Source organism: Sebastes fasciatus, chromosome 3, assembly GCF_043250625.1.
Source record: "Sebastes fasciatus isolate fSebFas1 chromosome 3, fSebFas1.pri, whole genome shotgun sequence".
NCBI lineage: Eukaryota > Metazoa > Chordata > Actinopteri > Perciformes > Sebastidae > Sebastes > Sebastes fasciatus.
In genome coordinates this window covers 40,577,983-40,592,368 of record NC_133797.1, presented here as the reverse complement: position 1 = coordinate 40,592,368, position 14,386 = coordinate 40,577,983, and the positions used below count along the sequence as shown (strand labels likewise).

At 46.1% G+C, this 14,386-nt stretch overlaps 1 protein-coding gene across 4 annotated transcripts; it reads right to left on the bottom strand.

The window, feature by feature from the left end:
* Positions 1–571: 571 nt before the first annotated feature.
* Positions 572–13,442, bottom strand: LOC141765078 (E3 ubiquitin/ISG15 ligase TRIM25-like). Of its 4 annotated transcripts, none has more exons than XM_074630936.1 (9): positions 12,697–13,442; positions 10,335–10,430; positions 6,780–6,860; positions 6,400–6,552; positions 5,601–5,760; positions 5,416–5,454; positions 3,955–4,014; positions 3,135–3,212; positions 572–1,460 (listed from the first exon to the last, which is right to left on the bottom strand). In XM_074630936.1, exons 1-9 carry the CDS (start codon positions 13,297–13,299, stop codon positions 907–909), a joined length of 1,824 nt encoding a protein of 607 aa, XP_074487037.1. In that variant the 5' UTR covers positions 13,300–13,442; the 3' UTR covers positions 572–906. The 4 variants fall into 4 exon arrangements, with proteins under 4 accessions (XP_074487037.1, XP_074487038.1, XP_074487039.1 ...); XM_074630937.1 differs by having other exon boundaries at positions 768–1,460; positions 3,135–3,209; XM_074630938.1 differs by lacking the exon at positions 3,955–4,014 and having other exon boundaries at positions 768–1,460.
* Between the last annotated feature and the right edge of the window lie 944 nt (positions 13,443–14,386).

Here is a 14,386-nt window from a genome sequence, read left to right as displayed (position 1 = left end):
ACCAGCACCTCTAAAGCTCACTGATTACTGACACGTTATATCTTGTTTGTTTAATCTTAAAGTCGTAGTTTTACACTCAGAGGTGCTGAAGAAGGTGGATTTTGTTACCTTTGGTGCAGACAGTAAAGTCGTATCAATCTAACTCTCGGCAAGAAAGCGAGCAGGTATATTTCCCAGATATCGAACTATACTTTTAATTTATTCTACTTTAAAGACCTGCAATGTGGCGTACACAAAAACTTGCCCACATAAAACAAAAATGACCTCAAACAGCATGACGGGCATGACCCCAAGAAAAACATCTGCTACAACGTGGCCTTAAATCGCTCTAAATGTGGAGCTGAGGTCACTTTGTGCATCATGAGAAACTGAGACAGGTTTCTCATGTCACATGGCAGTGTGAGTTTGTGGGTATTCAAGTAGTCGCAGGTACTAAATATTCAGCATGTCAGTGTAGGGAGAGAATTAAAAAAAGAGAGAAAAAAATCCACCATCTGATATGTGTAAAATGTAAAAAAATAAATGTACTTACAACAAATTTTAGTACAAAGAAAACAATGTTAGACACAAATAGGGGTGAATACCTTTTAGTATCTTTGTTTTGCTGATTCAGAATTTTCTTGTTGATATATATATATATATATATATATATATATATATATGCATATTGAGAATTTTCTTTTAAAAATAATAAAAAAAGTATTTTACAATCAGAAGAGATTTTTTGTCAAGAGAGGCACTCACAGAAGGAGAGACTATGTATGGAAAAAGAAAAGTGTTTGGTTTCCTGACTGCGATGCTTCTTCCTGATGTTGTTGCTTCTTCACTAACTTCTTTTAGTGTTCAGAGCGAGCAGCCCTTTCCTGCAGTAGTCAGACGAAGGGTCCTGGACGAGGAAGGTCAAGGTTAGGTTGTGTTTCCATTGCCTGCCTCATGGGGGCTGATGAGCAGCGTGGAGTCCAGGTCCAGGCGGAAGGCCGGGTACAGCGGCTGAGAGAACGGGCAACGAAAGGTGTGCAGGAGCACCATCGTGTCCGACACGCTGTAGAAGGACAGCGCTCCTTTCTGGCGCTCCAGGAACACGCCGATCCGGGGGCAGGGCGGGGCGGCTACCGTGGTCTTCCGGTTGTCGTGCCAGGCGGCGTATCCGGCGTGCGTGCACCTCAGCCGCCAGGAGTTCTCATTGCGCCCCAGCAGGCAGGGTTTTCCGCCGCCTTTGCGTCCGATACCGCGGTAGGTGACGCCGATGTCGACCCACCCGCCGCCCCTCCACTCCACCTCCCAGTAGCTGGCGCCGCCAAACTGGCCCTCCCTGCACAGGACCTGGGCCACCGAATCAAAGCGCTGGTGGTGAGGGGGGTAGGATTGGGGCTCCTCGCCACAGTGGCCACCCTGGGGCCCCTCCAGGAGAACCAGAGTAGGGTGGGCTGTATCGGGGTCCAGGGACAGACGGCATGAGTCTGGAGGGAAGGAAACCGAAAGAGAAGAATTCAGACGGAGATTTTTAGAAAGAAAAAACAACATTCTGCACGAGAGACCGACGGGTTGTTGAAGATTAATCAGTGAGTTCTCCAAAGTTCAAAGTCCAAAGTATCCAGATTGGAAAAGTAGCCATGCAGGGATTTTTGCAGTCGCATAAAAATGTGAAAACAAGGCAAAAGTGAGCATGGCCTACCGCTTGACCCCTACTGGAGTAGGGCCAAAGGTTTCCTCCTTTTGGAACTAATGGAATTAGTCTCTTGAGCACAATTTAGCTTGTTATTAGCCCACCTTCCTCAGGATAACGTCAGTAGAAGACAAGAGTTCGAGTTCTACTCCGGAAACGAAATAGAAGTCGAAAAAAAAAATCACAGTTTTTGGCAAAAATTTTGAAGGAATTTTGTCAACAGAAAAAACACTTCAGGGTTTTATTTTGAAATGAAAGCAGGAAGTGTTGATTTAAACCCCGTACTTTATTCATTCATGGAGCCGTGCAAGTCACTGCATGTTCTACAACACTGTCCTGCACATATTTCAGAATAAAAGCCTTGTGTTAACAAATGAAGGAATTCTGTCCACAGAAAAAAATGCTTGAGGGCTTTTATTTTGAAATGAAAGCAGGAAGTGTTGATTTAAAAATAAGTCTTTACTTTTTTTCATCTCCGTAACATTCTACAGATAGAGACATTGAAACTGTAGACATGTTGCTGGTATGATGTCAAAATACTGTCAAACGATCACTTTCACTGTCTGTTGTTCCTGTGAACCGCGCGGCTCACGTCAAAAATAGGCGAGATCTTGAATCTCTAGAAGAGCTGACACGCAGCTGAGACCCGCGTGAGACAGTGCGGCTGCTCTAACCTGTTAACATGGACACCGAAATAAAAAAACAACGGGCCGCCACACGCTGCCGACGTTCCCAGTGTGGGAAGAGAGATCCAAAAACACAAGAAATGCAATTCCCGCTTATCTCCATGGGTGCTGCCAAAGAGAATGAAACAGAGATCTTCGAGATGGTAACTTTAACATCTCATCTAGCACCATAACTTGACATTTCCTGTTTCTCCTCTCTACTCTGTCACTCTCAGAGTTTTCCAGAGTTGACCGACCGACAGATGTGAAATCATCCGGTTGACATTTTGGCACAGAGGGGATAAATGACAGACACACAACCTTAATCCTCCTCTGACCAAATGAATGATTAATGCCTAACAAGGTGACGGTAAGCTGTCTTCCTGTCAGCTGACTTGTTTCTGTCGGGACAAGGAACCGCTTTAAAAGACGGACCTGGATGTCATAAATACGTTATGATCGCCATCCATCATTGATGAGGATCCAGACTGGAGCTCTCAGATTTCTCTACGGGACTCTCATTATCTGGTGAACTCCAAGCATGGAGAGAAGAAAGAGAGAAGGATGGAAAAGGAGGAGGAGGATGAGGAGGAGGAGGAGGAGGAGGAGGAAAGAGTGTCAAAGAAAGAAAGAGGAGAGAAGAGAGAGATGGGGAATGACATGCAGGACGGTCAAACTGAAAGGCTGCACCAGAGAGAGAGAGAGAGAAGAGAAAGGATGCAGAGAGGAAGGGAAGGAGAAAGACAGAAACGTAATGAAGAGATGAAGTGGAGGAGGTGGAGGACAGTCGTGATGGTACTTACACCTGAGAAAATTCGCCCTCATCCTCTGATCAGCCGGCTGCAGAGACAAAGAGGACAGAGGGAACGACACCGGCGCTGCTGATAGAAGACACACGAGAGAAAGAGACAAAAAAACTGGTACTTAATACTTAATACTCCATATTATGGAAATAAATGCATAGAATAGGAGTGAGAGGTTGGCAAAGAGGGAGAGAGAGAGAGAACCAAAGGACAAGAGGTGAAATAAAAAGAGAAAGAAAAGAGAGCATTAGATGAAAATGATGAAAAATACATGCAAGAAAGGAAGGACCAAGCACAGCGACCACAAGAGGGGAATAATGATTATATAAATCCATTAAATCAGATCATTCAGTAATGACAGCTTGTTAACCTTACCAAGCATTTGTGCCTGTAGCATTAGTACCAAACAATAAAGTCAATACGTGTAGAATTTTTTATGTGAGCAGAATTTTTTAAATGATTTTAGTGGCATTTTTGTTTGAAAAATGAATCTCAGTGAAAGTTGGTGCAGTTTATGTGTTGCTTTTGGTCCATTCATCTCACGTTCCAGACACTCCCACAAAGAGGAGTCAAAGTATGAAATCCTACACGTAGTGGCTTTATTATTAAAGAGTAGCTCTGCATTTTGGGGAAACGTGCTTATTATTAACTCTCTGTAAGAAAGACATTTTCCCCAAAAGTGGCGAACTGTTCCTTTAAAGTTGATAGATTAGCTGCTGGTTAGTTGGGAAGCTTACAAAGTTGAAATCAGCTGTTTGTGTGAGTTCAAGGGTCAGTTCACCAAATATAATAAAATAACAATCCCACGTTTTCCACTTACCCCCCGTGGGATGTTGCCCTGCAGATGGTTTGGAGTTCTCCGCACTGAGATTTCTGCCACCTCCCCAATACAATGAATATTTGATATATTCTTAGAACAATACCAATCATAGCAAGAAAACAAAATAAGAAAACAATGTCCAAGTTGGTCTGGAGAATCCACAGAGTAGCTGTGGAAAGTTTTCATTGTCAGTGAAACACATAAAAAAACGTAAAGGGATAGTTTGGATGTTTTGAAGTGGGGTTGTATGAGTTACGTATCCGTAGTCAGTTAAAGAGCGCTGCAGGAATGAGTCCTAAAACCCGGAGATGAGTCGGCATTTTAGCACTTCCTGTTCCCTCGTCTGGAAGTCAATGGGTTTTTAGTTAGATACCTGAAATAAGGTCTGTGGTTAACACAAGCTGAAGAGATTTTAACGGTTTGTTCTACGACATAAATTACGTCAGTAAAAACCCCACTGGTAAATTTTGAAGCCGTTATGTGTCTTAAAAAAAGCGGTTGCTAACAAGTGGCTAAATGAGACGACTAAACGTCATCACGCCGACTCGTCCTCCTTCTGGTGATTGCATTCACGCTTCAAAAATCATAAAGTGGGCTTCATCGGTGGAGATTATCTTGCTGAATAAAACGTGTAAGTATTATAAACGTGTTTGCCACAGAGCTGATTTTCTGCAATAATCCAAAACCCAATAGAGGGAACCAGGGCGATGCTAACTTCCTGGTCACCCACAGAGCACGCTATTACCTACAGTAGACGGCAGTTGGCACGTCCCCAGTTTGGTGAATCCAAACTAACTATTTAAAACACCAAATTCACACAATAACACAAACAAACTAACCGATCGAGGCAGCGGAGGACCAGCAACTCCAGTGTTCTGCCACTTAAAATACTGTTTTTGTCAATGGAGTCTGGTGGCTCTGAAGAGAGCATCGACGTATACAACAGCTTCAGTTCCCCGTCGGAACAAGCTGTCTGATGGCGAGGGAAGGCGGTGAAAATATTTTAAATATAGCGTACACTTAAACTGATATTGATTGCTTTGCTCCCGTGCTGGTACTCCTGTCTGTTTCTCCGAACTGGAGGCGTGTCGACCGTCATCTACTGTAGGTAACACACTCCTGACTACGGAGAAGAACCTCATACAGCCCAACTTCTAAACATCCAAACTATCTCTATAAATAGCTGGACAGAGTTTGATTACTTCCAATTTAAACTAAACTGAAGTGATTCGAAGGAAGCAGAGCTGGAGCTAAGCCAGACTGGGTTGTATCAGACAACATCGCCCCGTCCTCTTCGGCCTGAATAATTAACACGTCCACTGTCTCTCGCAGTGTTAAATGTCATGTCAGAACCTCCAGCCGGGTAGAAATGGGTCACCTCAGACCTGACACTGTCACAGAGGGTGTGTGTGTCTATGTGTGTGTGTGTGTGTGTGTGTGTATCGTGTTTCTTATGCTTACCTTTTACACACTCTCCTCCAGACACGTAGTTCTCATTGACTGGAAGAAAACAAATTGAATTTAGTGCACATTTGTATGCTTAAATCGACTTCATCCATGCTGAGACTTTGCAGTATTTATAGTATATGCTCCAGCTTTAAGATTGCCCAATGAGCTAGTGTCTGCATGGAGGTCTTCTGCTGTACCTGCGCGGCTGATCTTGTCCACCTCCTCCCTGCAGACCTCCTCCATGCGGCTGCGCAGGTGGCACAGCGCCCTCCTGGCGCCGCTGAATCCCTCCGTGGGCAGGCTGAGGGCTCTAGAGTGCCGACCGGCGGTGAGAGAGACGCATAGCAGGGGAGCCGCCTGGGTCGATACAGAGAGAGAGAGAGAGAGAGTGGAAAATACAGCCTGGCGTCTAGCATCCACAGCACCGCCCTCCCGCCCGCCTTAATTCCTTGTACAATTGAATTTGAAAATAGCACTTAAGCAGGTGCAGTCTTTTTCCACTGGTCACTGCTGACTCATTCTCTCCTCTCATCCTCTCTTCCTCCTCCATCCTTCATCTTCAGGATAATCTCTCTCTAGGCAGAACGCACTCTGGTGACTTCTTATGGCCTCCAGGATGCATTAGATGTAATGGGTGGATATCAAATGCAATAATTGCTAATGTGCAGTGGTGGAAGAAGAACTACTAAGATCCTCAATAAGATCTGCACCAAGCATCCGAATGAAGATCCTTTACTTTTAGTGAAATATTGGATCATTTGTTATTTAAATTAAACCATCTGAAAGGTTTGGAGGGGAAACGTCTCCTTGGTGGAGCTGCTATAAACATCTGAAACGGGGTCCCAACCAAGGGGCTACCTCTGGGTCTGAAAGTGAAGTAATAATATCCAGCAGACTTTTTGGTCACTCTGAGCTTGTCATTCTCATCCGTGAGTCTGAACTCTCTCTTTTTACGCCCGTCGCGTCCTCCACGTTGTCCCTCCGTCTCCACCTCACCTGTAAGAAATGGGCGTTGTCCTCCGTTTGCAGAAGCTGATTGATCTCCTCGTCTCTCCTCCTCAGCTCCTCCAGGTCTTTCTCCAGCACCTCTATGTCCCGCTCCGCCCTCCCGACCACCGCTCGCTCCTTCGCCTCCAGCCTCGCTCGAACCTACGGGCACACGAATACATGTTCTAGTTTAAAGTGGCTTAGTTCACAGCGCCGTGAGTGTAGCAGATGTGGGAATCAAACCGATCTGACCCACAGAAGTGATTCAGAGGAGTCTAAATAGGATTTTCTGTACCAACAAGTGTATTGGACAGATCTGAGCAACTCAACTCCAACTGCTACATCTATTGGTAACCTTACAGCTGATACCTCGAGGCCCTGCTCCTCACCTCTGCCTTGGTTTTCTCCAGACGGAGCGCCATGTCTGAAAACAGAGCTTCACTGTCCTCCAAAACAGCCGACGCTGACACCTGAAACACACAGAGAGACAGTAGAAAACAAGAGTAGTTAGAGTAGAGCTAAGTAAATACTTAAAGACAGAATTCAAACTTGTAGAAAACTGTATTTTTTTTCACATAAGTACACGAGTAAAACAAAAACATTACATTCAGATTTTCTGAGATTTTCTGAGCCTGACGGTACGTGTCCACAGGCTCCGTGCTTTCCACGCTCCCCATTCATTGTCTATGCAAGCAGCCGCGCAATGCATTCTGGTAGCGTGGCGTCACGATTCGAGAGACTAGGCGTCACAACGCCCGCTCCTTATTTGCATAAAGTTGAGGTCCTGGCTACTTTATGCAAATCACAGGCGTCCGACGCGACTCGCCGCCTCTCCAAACTCCCGATAATCTTTTAAACTAAACGTTGTCGATCCAAAATAAAGACAGATTCAGCAACTGCATGGATTATTTCTCGCCTCAAATGTTTTCAGAAACACATTTCAGTGAACTATTTACGTGAACTAAGAGAAGAAAGTTTCCAAACGAGCCTCCAGACTGGTTCCGGTTTGAAAGCTGGGAGCAGCAGCCAGCGGCGGGAAAGCGTTCGTCCAATCAGGAGCCGAGTGCCTTGTTTCTAGGGACAGCACACCAAGCGTCCAATGTTGGGAAGCGTTGCGTCCCCTCGCGATAAAAAACGCCCCTGTGGACACGTACCATCAGTAAAAATATGTTTCTCCAACGTTTGGTGCTAATGCTCTAGTCAGACCGAATAATGACAAGAGTCTAGATTATGCTGCCAAATTCTATTTATAGCAGGTCTGAAAAGGTGTTTAAACTATCCTGGGACATGTAACGATCTACAGAAAAATAATAATAAAATAAAGCATAATATCATGTAGCTGTGGTCAGGGATGAACCGCCGCTATCCGCCAACATCTGAGGCCAAACTCAGGCTGATGCTTTAGTGAGCTAATACAGTGGTTGTGCAGCCTCAGGCTGAATGGATGCAGACGACGCTCTGGGGAGGGAGAAGAACAAAAGCTTTCCTGGAAGTCTGAAGGAGTGGCAAACTGGAACTTAAATTAGCTTTGCAGTGGAAACTGATACAGCAGAGTTAGATAGAGAGTGTGTGAGTCTGATGTTAGAGCGGAGGTTGTGTAAATGTCTATATATATAACCCTTTATCTCATGTGTGGTACATACAGCAGCACACATGAGATAAAGGGTTGTATAAATACTACACTACTGTATAGCATCATGTTAAGAATGACATGAATCCATCCCTGGGAGCAAAATACTCCCAATGACTGTTGCATACTATACTTAATCAACCTATAATATATATATATATATATATGTATATATATATATATATAATAAGTAACAATGATAATCGCCTGATTGCAATTATTTGAAGTTAGGGCTGTGTTTTGGCAAGAATCTGGCGATACGATACGTATCATAATACAAAGGTAACGATTCAATACATTACGATATATTGTGATTTTCAAATCTAATTTTAGGAAAACTTTCATAGTATGAAAACACACCACCATATAATATCAGAGTAAACAAAGTCACTATGTGAAATGTCTCCTATGGGGAGTAACATCATTATACATGAATACAGTTGGGCTCATTGGATCCTCAAGAGTCTCAGCTTTACAGAGATACCCAATGTATGTAATTCAAAGACTGTTTAGGGACCCCAGGATGCAGAAATATTCAAAAACACCATTTCAGAAAAGGCGAAAATAACACATTTGCTGCAAAATGTGCTTGATTTTTGCCCCAAACTGCAGGTGATTATCATAAAGTGGGCATGTCTGTAAAGGGGAGACTCGTGGGTACCCATAGAACTCATTTACATTCACTGATCTGGAGGTCAGAGGTCAAGGGACCCCAGACCTCGCGGCATGAAAACGGATTCTGTGCTCTACTGTATTCTGTAGGTACCACTGTAGACTATCAGAGTAAGCACAGGAAGTGCATTATCATCATACTGTCGGAGATGTGTCGTGTTTTTGTTCCGCTGCTTTACGCGAAGCTGACACACATCCGCCAACTCGCTCTCTGTCTCCTCCCCGGCTCTCTGAAGCTCTGTGCTCCGCTGTTGTCTGGCAAAGGCAGCGGTGACGGCAGCGTGCACAGAGGTCCCTGGGTACCGCCCAATAACCTTATATTTTGATGTTATAAAAATGTTAATACATTGTACCTGAATTCACAAATATGTAGCATATTACTAGTGACATTCCTGTAATATTACGTCACAACGGCTGCTGTATCAGCCGTGTGTTTACTACATGTTTATTTGCATATAGAGCGGGGAAGTGAGATCAGATCACAAGTGACCTCTCGAGACGCATTCTAACGCCAGGTGTGAACAGACATACTTAAAGCTGTCCACCTGTGATCGGATCACTGAGGAACGCATGTTAATACCAGGTCTGATCAGGGCCTTAGACCACTAGGTGCTTTATAACTAGCACTGTTTAATAGTGAGGTTTTATTTTTGTGTCTGGTTCTTTTCTAGTTAGTTGTAGCTCCTCTTTTGATTATAATTATTTCCTTGTATTAAACAGCCAAGCTTTTACCAATAGTTAAACCTTTGTTTTACCGATTCAAAATGGTTTTATGTCGCTTCCCTTTCCCCCAGCGAGCTGCCTCGTAACAGAAACGTTTAAGACCTATGATGACATAATGTATACCATCAGGTAAAAACTAGATTAGCAAAGAAGAGCGGCCACCTTGTCTGTGTGTGTGTGTGAGAGTGTGTGTGAGTGTGTGTGAGAGTGTGTGTGTGAGAGTGTGTGTGAGAGTGTGTGAGAGTGTGTGTGAGAGTGTGTGTGAGTGTGTGTGAGAGTGTGTGTGTGAGAGTGTGTGTGTGTGTGAGAGAGTGTGTGAGAGTGTGTGAGAGTGTGTGTGAGAGTGTGTGTGAGTGTGTGTGAGAGTGTGTGTGTGAGAGTGTGTGTGAGTGTGTGAGAGTGTGTGTGGTGTGTGTGAGTGTGTGAGAGTGTGTGTGAGAGTGTGTGTGTGAGAGTGTGTGAGAGTGTGTGAGAGTGTGTGTGAGAGTGTGTGTGTGAGAGTGTGTGTGAGAGAGTGTGTGAGAGTGTGTGTGAGTGTGTGTGAGAGTGTGTGTGTGAGAGTGTGTGTGAGTGTGTGTGAGAGTGTGTGTGAGTGTGTGTGAGTGTGTGTGAGAGTGTGTGTGAGAGTGTGTGAGAGAGTGTGTGTGTGAGAGTGTGTGAGAGTGTGTGTGAGAGAGTGTGTGAGAGTGTGTGTGTGAGAGTGTGTGAGAGTGTGTGAGAGTGTGTGTGAGAGAGTGTGTGAGAGTGTGTGTGTGAGAGTGTGTGAGAGTGTGTGAGAGTGTGTGTGAGAGTGTGTGTGAGAGTGTGTGTGTGAGTGTGTGTGAGAGTGTGTGTGTGAGAGTGTGTGAGAGTGTGTGTGAGTGTGTGTGAGAGTGTGTGGGAGAGTGTGTGTGTGAGAGTGTGTGAGAGTGTGTGTCACCTTGAGAGACTCCAGACTTTGTTGAAACTCCTCCAGCTCCCTCTCTCCGCTCCGTGTCCTCCCCTGGACCGTCCTCTGAGACTCCTGGAGCTGCAGCTGTCAGACACAATTCAGGTATTTGTGAGGAGCATCTTCACTGCAGTCTCTTAAATTAATGTTTGTCCATTAGATGAAAGCTATAGTGATGTGGAACATGTGGGAACATCTGGTCTGAAGAGTTTATTCTGGTATACTCTAAAAGCTCTTACCTAATATAAAAAGTAAAATTAACTGAAATGTATCTGTGCATCCCAGACTCTTACTCTCCCACCTGTCTCCTGCCTCTCTTACCAGTCTCTCTTACCTGTCTCCTGTCTCTCTTACCAGTCTCTCTTACCTGTCTCTCTTACCAGTGTCTCTTACCTGTCTCCTGTCTCTCTTACCTGTCCCCTGTCTCTCTCACCTGTCTCCTGTCTCTCTCACCTGTCTCCTGTCTCTCTCACCTGTCTCCTGTCTCCTGACTCTCTCACCTGTCTCCTGTCTCTCTTACCAGTCTCTCTTACCTGTCTCCTGTCTCTCTTACCAGTCTCTCTTACCTGTCTCCTGTCTCTCTTACCTGTCCCCTGTCTCTCTCACCTGTCTCCTGTCTCTCTTACCTGTCTCTCCTACCTGTCTCCTGTCTCTCCTAACTGTCTCCTGTCTCTCCTAACTGTCTCCTGTCTCTCCTACATGTCTCTCTTACCTGTCTCCTGTCTCTCCTAACTGTCTCCTGTCTCTCCTACATGTCTCTCTTACCTGTCTCCTGTCTCTCCTACCTGTCTCCTGTCTCTCTCACCTGTCTCCTGTCTCTCTTACCTGTCTCCTGTCTCTCCTACCTGTCTCTCCTACCTGTCTCCTGTCTCTCCTAACTGTCTCCTGTCTCTCCTACATGTCTCTCTTACCTGTCTCCTGTCTCTCCTACCTGTCTCTCCTACCTGTCTCCTGTCTCTCCTACCTGTCTCCTGTCTCTCTTACCTGTCTCCTGTCTCTCCTACCTGTCTCTCCTACCTGTCTCCTGTCTCTCTTACCTGTCTCCTGTCTCTCCTACCTGTCTCCTGTCTCTCCTACCTGTCTCCTGTCTCTCTCACCTGTCTCCTGTCTCTCTTACCTGTCTCCTGTCTCTCCTACCTGTCTCCTGTCTCTCTTACCTGTGTCCTGTCTCTCCTACCTGTCTCTCCTACCTGTCTCTCTCCTACCTGTCTCCTGTCTCTCTCACCTGTCTCCTGTCTCTCTCACCTGTCTCCTGTCTCTCCTACCTGTCTCCTGTCTCTCCTACCTGTCTCCTGTCTCTCCTACCTGTCTCCTGTCTCTCTCACCTGTCTCCTGTCTCTCCTACCTGTCTCCTGTCTCTCTCACCTGTCTCCTGTCTCTCCTACCTGTCTCCTGTCTCTCCTACCTGTCTCTCTCACCTGTCTCCTGTCTCTCTTACCAGTCTCTCTTACCTGTCTCCTGTCTCTCTCACCTGTGTCTCTTACCTGTCTCCTGTCTCTCTTACCAGTCTCTCTTACCTGTCCCCTGTCTCTCTCACCTGTCTCCTGTCTCTCTTACCTGTCTCTCCTACCTGTCTCCTGGCTCTCTTACCTGTCTCCTGTCTCTCCTACCTGTCTCCTGTCTCTCCTAACTGTCTCCTGTCTCTCCTACATGTCTCTCTCACCTGTCTCCTGTCTCTCTTACCTGTCTCCTGTCTCTCCTACCTGTCTCTCCTACCTGTCTCCTGTCTCTCCTACCTGTCTCTCCTACCTGTCTCCTGTCTCTCTCACCTGTCTCCTGTCTCTCCTACCTGTCTCCTGTCTCTCCTACCTGTCTCCTGTCTCTCCTACCTGTCTCCTGTCTCTCTCACCTGTCTCCTGTCTCTCCTACCTGTCTCCTGTCTCTCTCACCTGTCTCCTGTCTCTCCTACCTGTCTCCTGTCTCTCCTACCTGTCTCTCTCACCTGTCTCCTGTCTCTCTTACCAGTCTCTCTTACCTGTCTCCTGTCTCTCTCACCTGTGTCTCTTACCTGTCTCCTGTCTCTCTTACCAGTCTCTCTTACCTGTCCCCTGTCTCTCTCACCTGTCTCCTGTCTCTCTTACCTGTCTCTCCTACCTGTCTCCTGGCTCTCTTACCTGTCTCCTGTCTCTCCTACCTGTCTCCTGTCTCTCCTAACTGTCTCCTGTCTCTCCTACATGTCTCTCTCACCTGTCTCCTGTCTCTCTTACCTGTCTCCTGTCTCTCCTACCTGTCTCTCCTACCTGTCTCCTGTCTCTCCTACCTGTCTCTCCTACCTGTCTCCTGTCTCTCTCACCTGTCTCCTGTCTCTCCTACCTGTCTCCTGTCTCTCCTACCTGTCTCCTGTCTCTCTCACCTGTCTCCTGTTCCTCTGTGCGTCCCCTCCGCCGTGCACCTCCTCCTGATCGGCCTCACACAGCAGGCAGTCCCCGCTCCAGTCCCCCCTGGCCTCGGCCTCTGATCCGCCCCCGGCCGGCTCCAGACCGAGGCGGTGCTGCGCGCACAGCCGCTCCGCCGGACTCTCCACCGCGGCCACCAGCTTGTGCCGCCGCAGCGTGCCGACCTCCCGGTGCGGCAGGACGTGCAGCTCGCAGAAGGACGCCAGGCAGACCAGACAGGACTTGACCGCCCGCAGCTTGCTCTCCAGCGGGCAGAAGTCGCACTGCACGTCGCCGACTCCTCCGACGTAGAGCTCCGGAGTGCAGCGCATCTCGCTCAGCTTCAGCTTGTCGACCACCTCGCTGAGCACCGTGTTCCTCCGCAGCACCGGCCGCGGGCTGAACGCCTCGCGGCACTGCGGGCAGCTGAAGTGGGCCGGGTCCGCCTGGTCCCAGTAGCCGTTGATGCAGGACATGCAGTAGGTGTGTCCGCAGGGGGTGGACACCGGGTCCTTCAGGATGTCCAGGCACACGGGACACCGGAACTGGCTCTCCGTCACCGAGATGTTGGCCTGGGCCATGATCTGCTCCTAAACCCGGGGTAGGGTTCCTGGTTCCTGGTTCCTGGTTCGGTCCAGTCCGCTGCTTGTTGATCCGGAGACTCCAGACTGTGTTGTTGTGGAGTGGAGGGGGGTACCAGGGAGGGTCACGAGCAGCGCACAGGAATAGCACTTCCGCAATGTCATCAAGGCTTGGTGCTTTGTTAGTGCTGCCCTCCATTCAGTCTGTCAGGAGCGTGAAGGATTTAAAGGAGCAGTTCGCCCAAATTGTAGATTAACACATTTTCCCACAAATTGTTGGTTTTCATTTCTCCATCTTTTTCCCAACAGATACTGCACCCTGCCTCCACCCAGTACAATCTGAGATTTAGAGAAAAGAGTTGTAGTTTAATGAGAATGAAGTCATACCTTTATGAGAAAAACAGTAATTTCCTCCTCCACAAAAGAGGCAGATTCCTACGACGGAGTATTAGGGTGGCCTCAATACTTCGTCGTAGGCGACTACCTCTTCCATGAGGAAAAAAAAATATTGAGATAGTATTAATGTAACTAAGCACATTTACTCAAGTACAGTACAATTTTGAGGTACTTGTACTTTACTTGAGTGTTTTCATTTTCTGCTACTTTATACTTCTACTCCACTACATCTCAGAGGGAAAGGTTGTAGGTAGTTTTTACTGCACTACATTTATTGGACAGCTTTAGTTACTTTGCAGATTTATATTGTGTATTAATAATCTGAATCAACTAATACATTATGATATACAGTATATATACATACATATATATATATATATACATATACATATACATATATATACAGTACATAACCAGCTGCAATATTAATGTGATGTTTACAGTACTGCATCAAGACATGTACCATTCAGCATAATAATAATAAACGGTACTTTTAGATACTTTAAGTACAGTATTTTTACACTGTGGTATTACTACCTTTTCTTAACGATTTTGGTAACATTTCATTTTATAGGTCCGCAAATTTCATAGTAATTAGCTGATAATTAGCAAGTAACCTATTTGAAATTTCTTTGGAATTACTGCTAAATTACTCAATTTATCAAAAATGACTTTATTATAAACATGATTT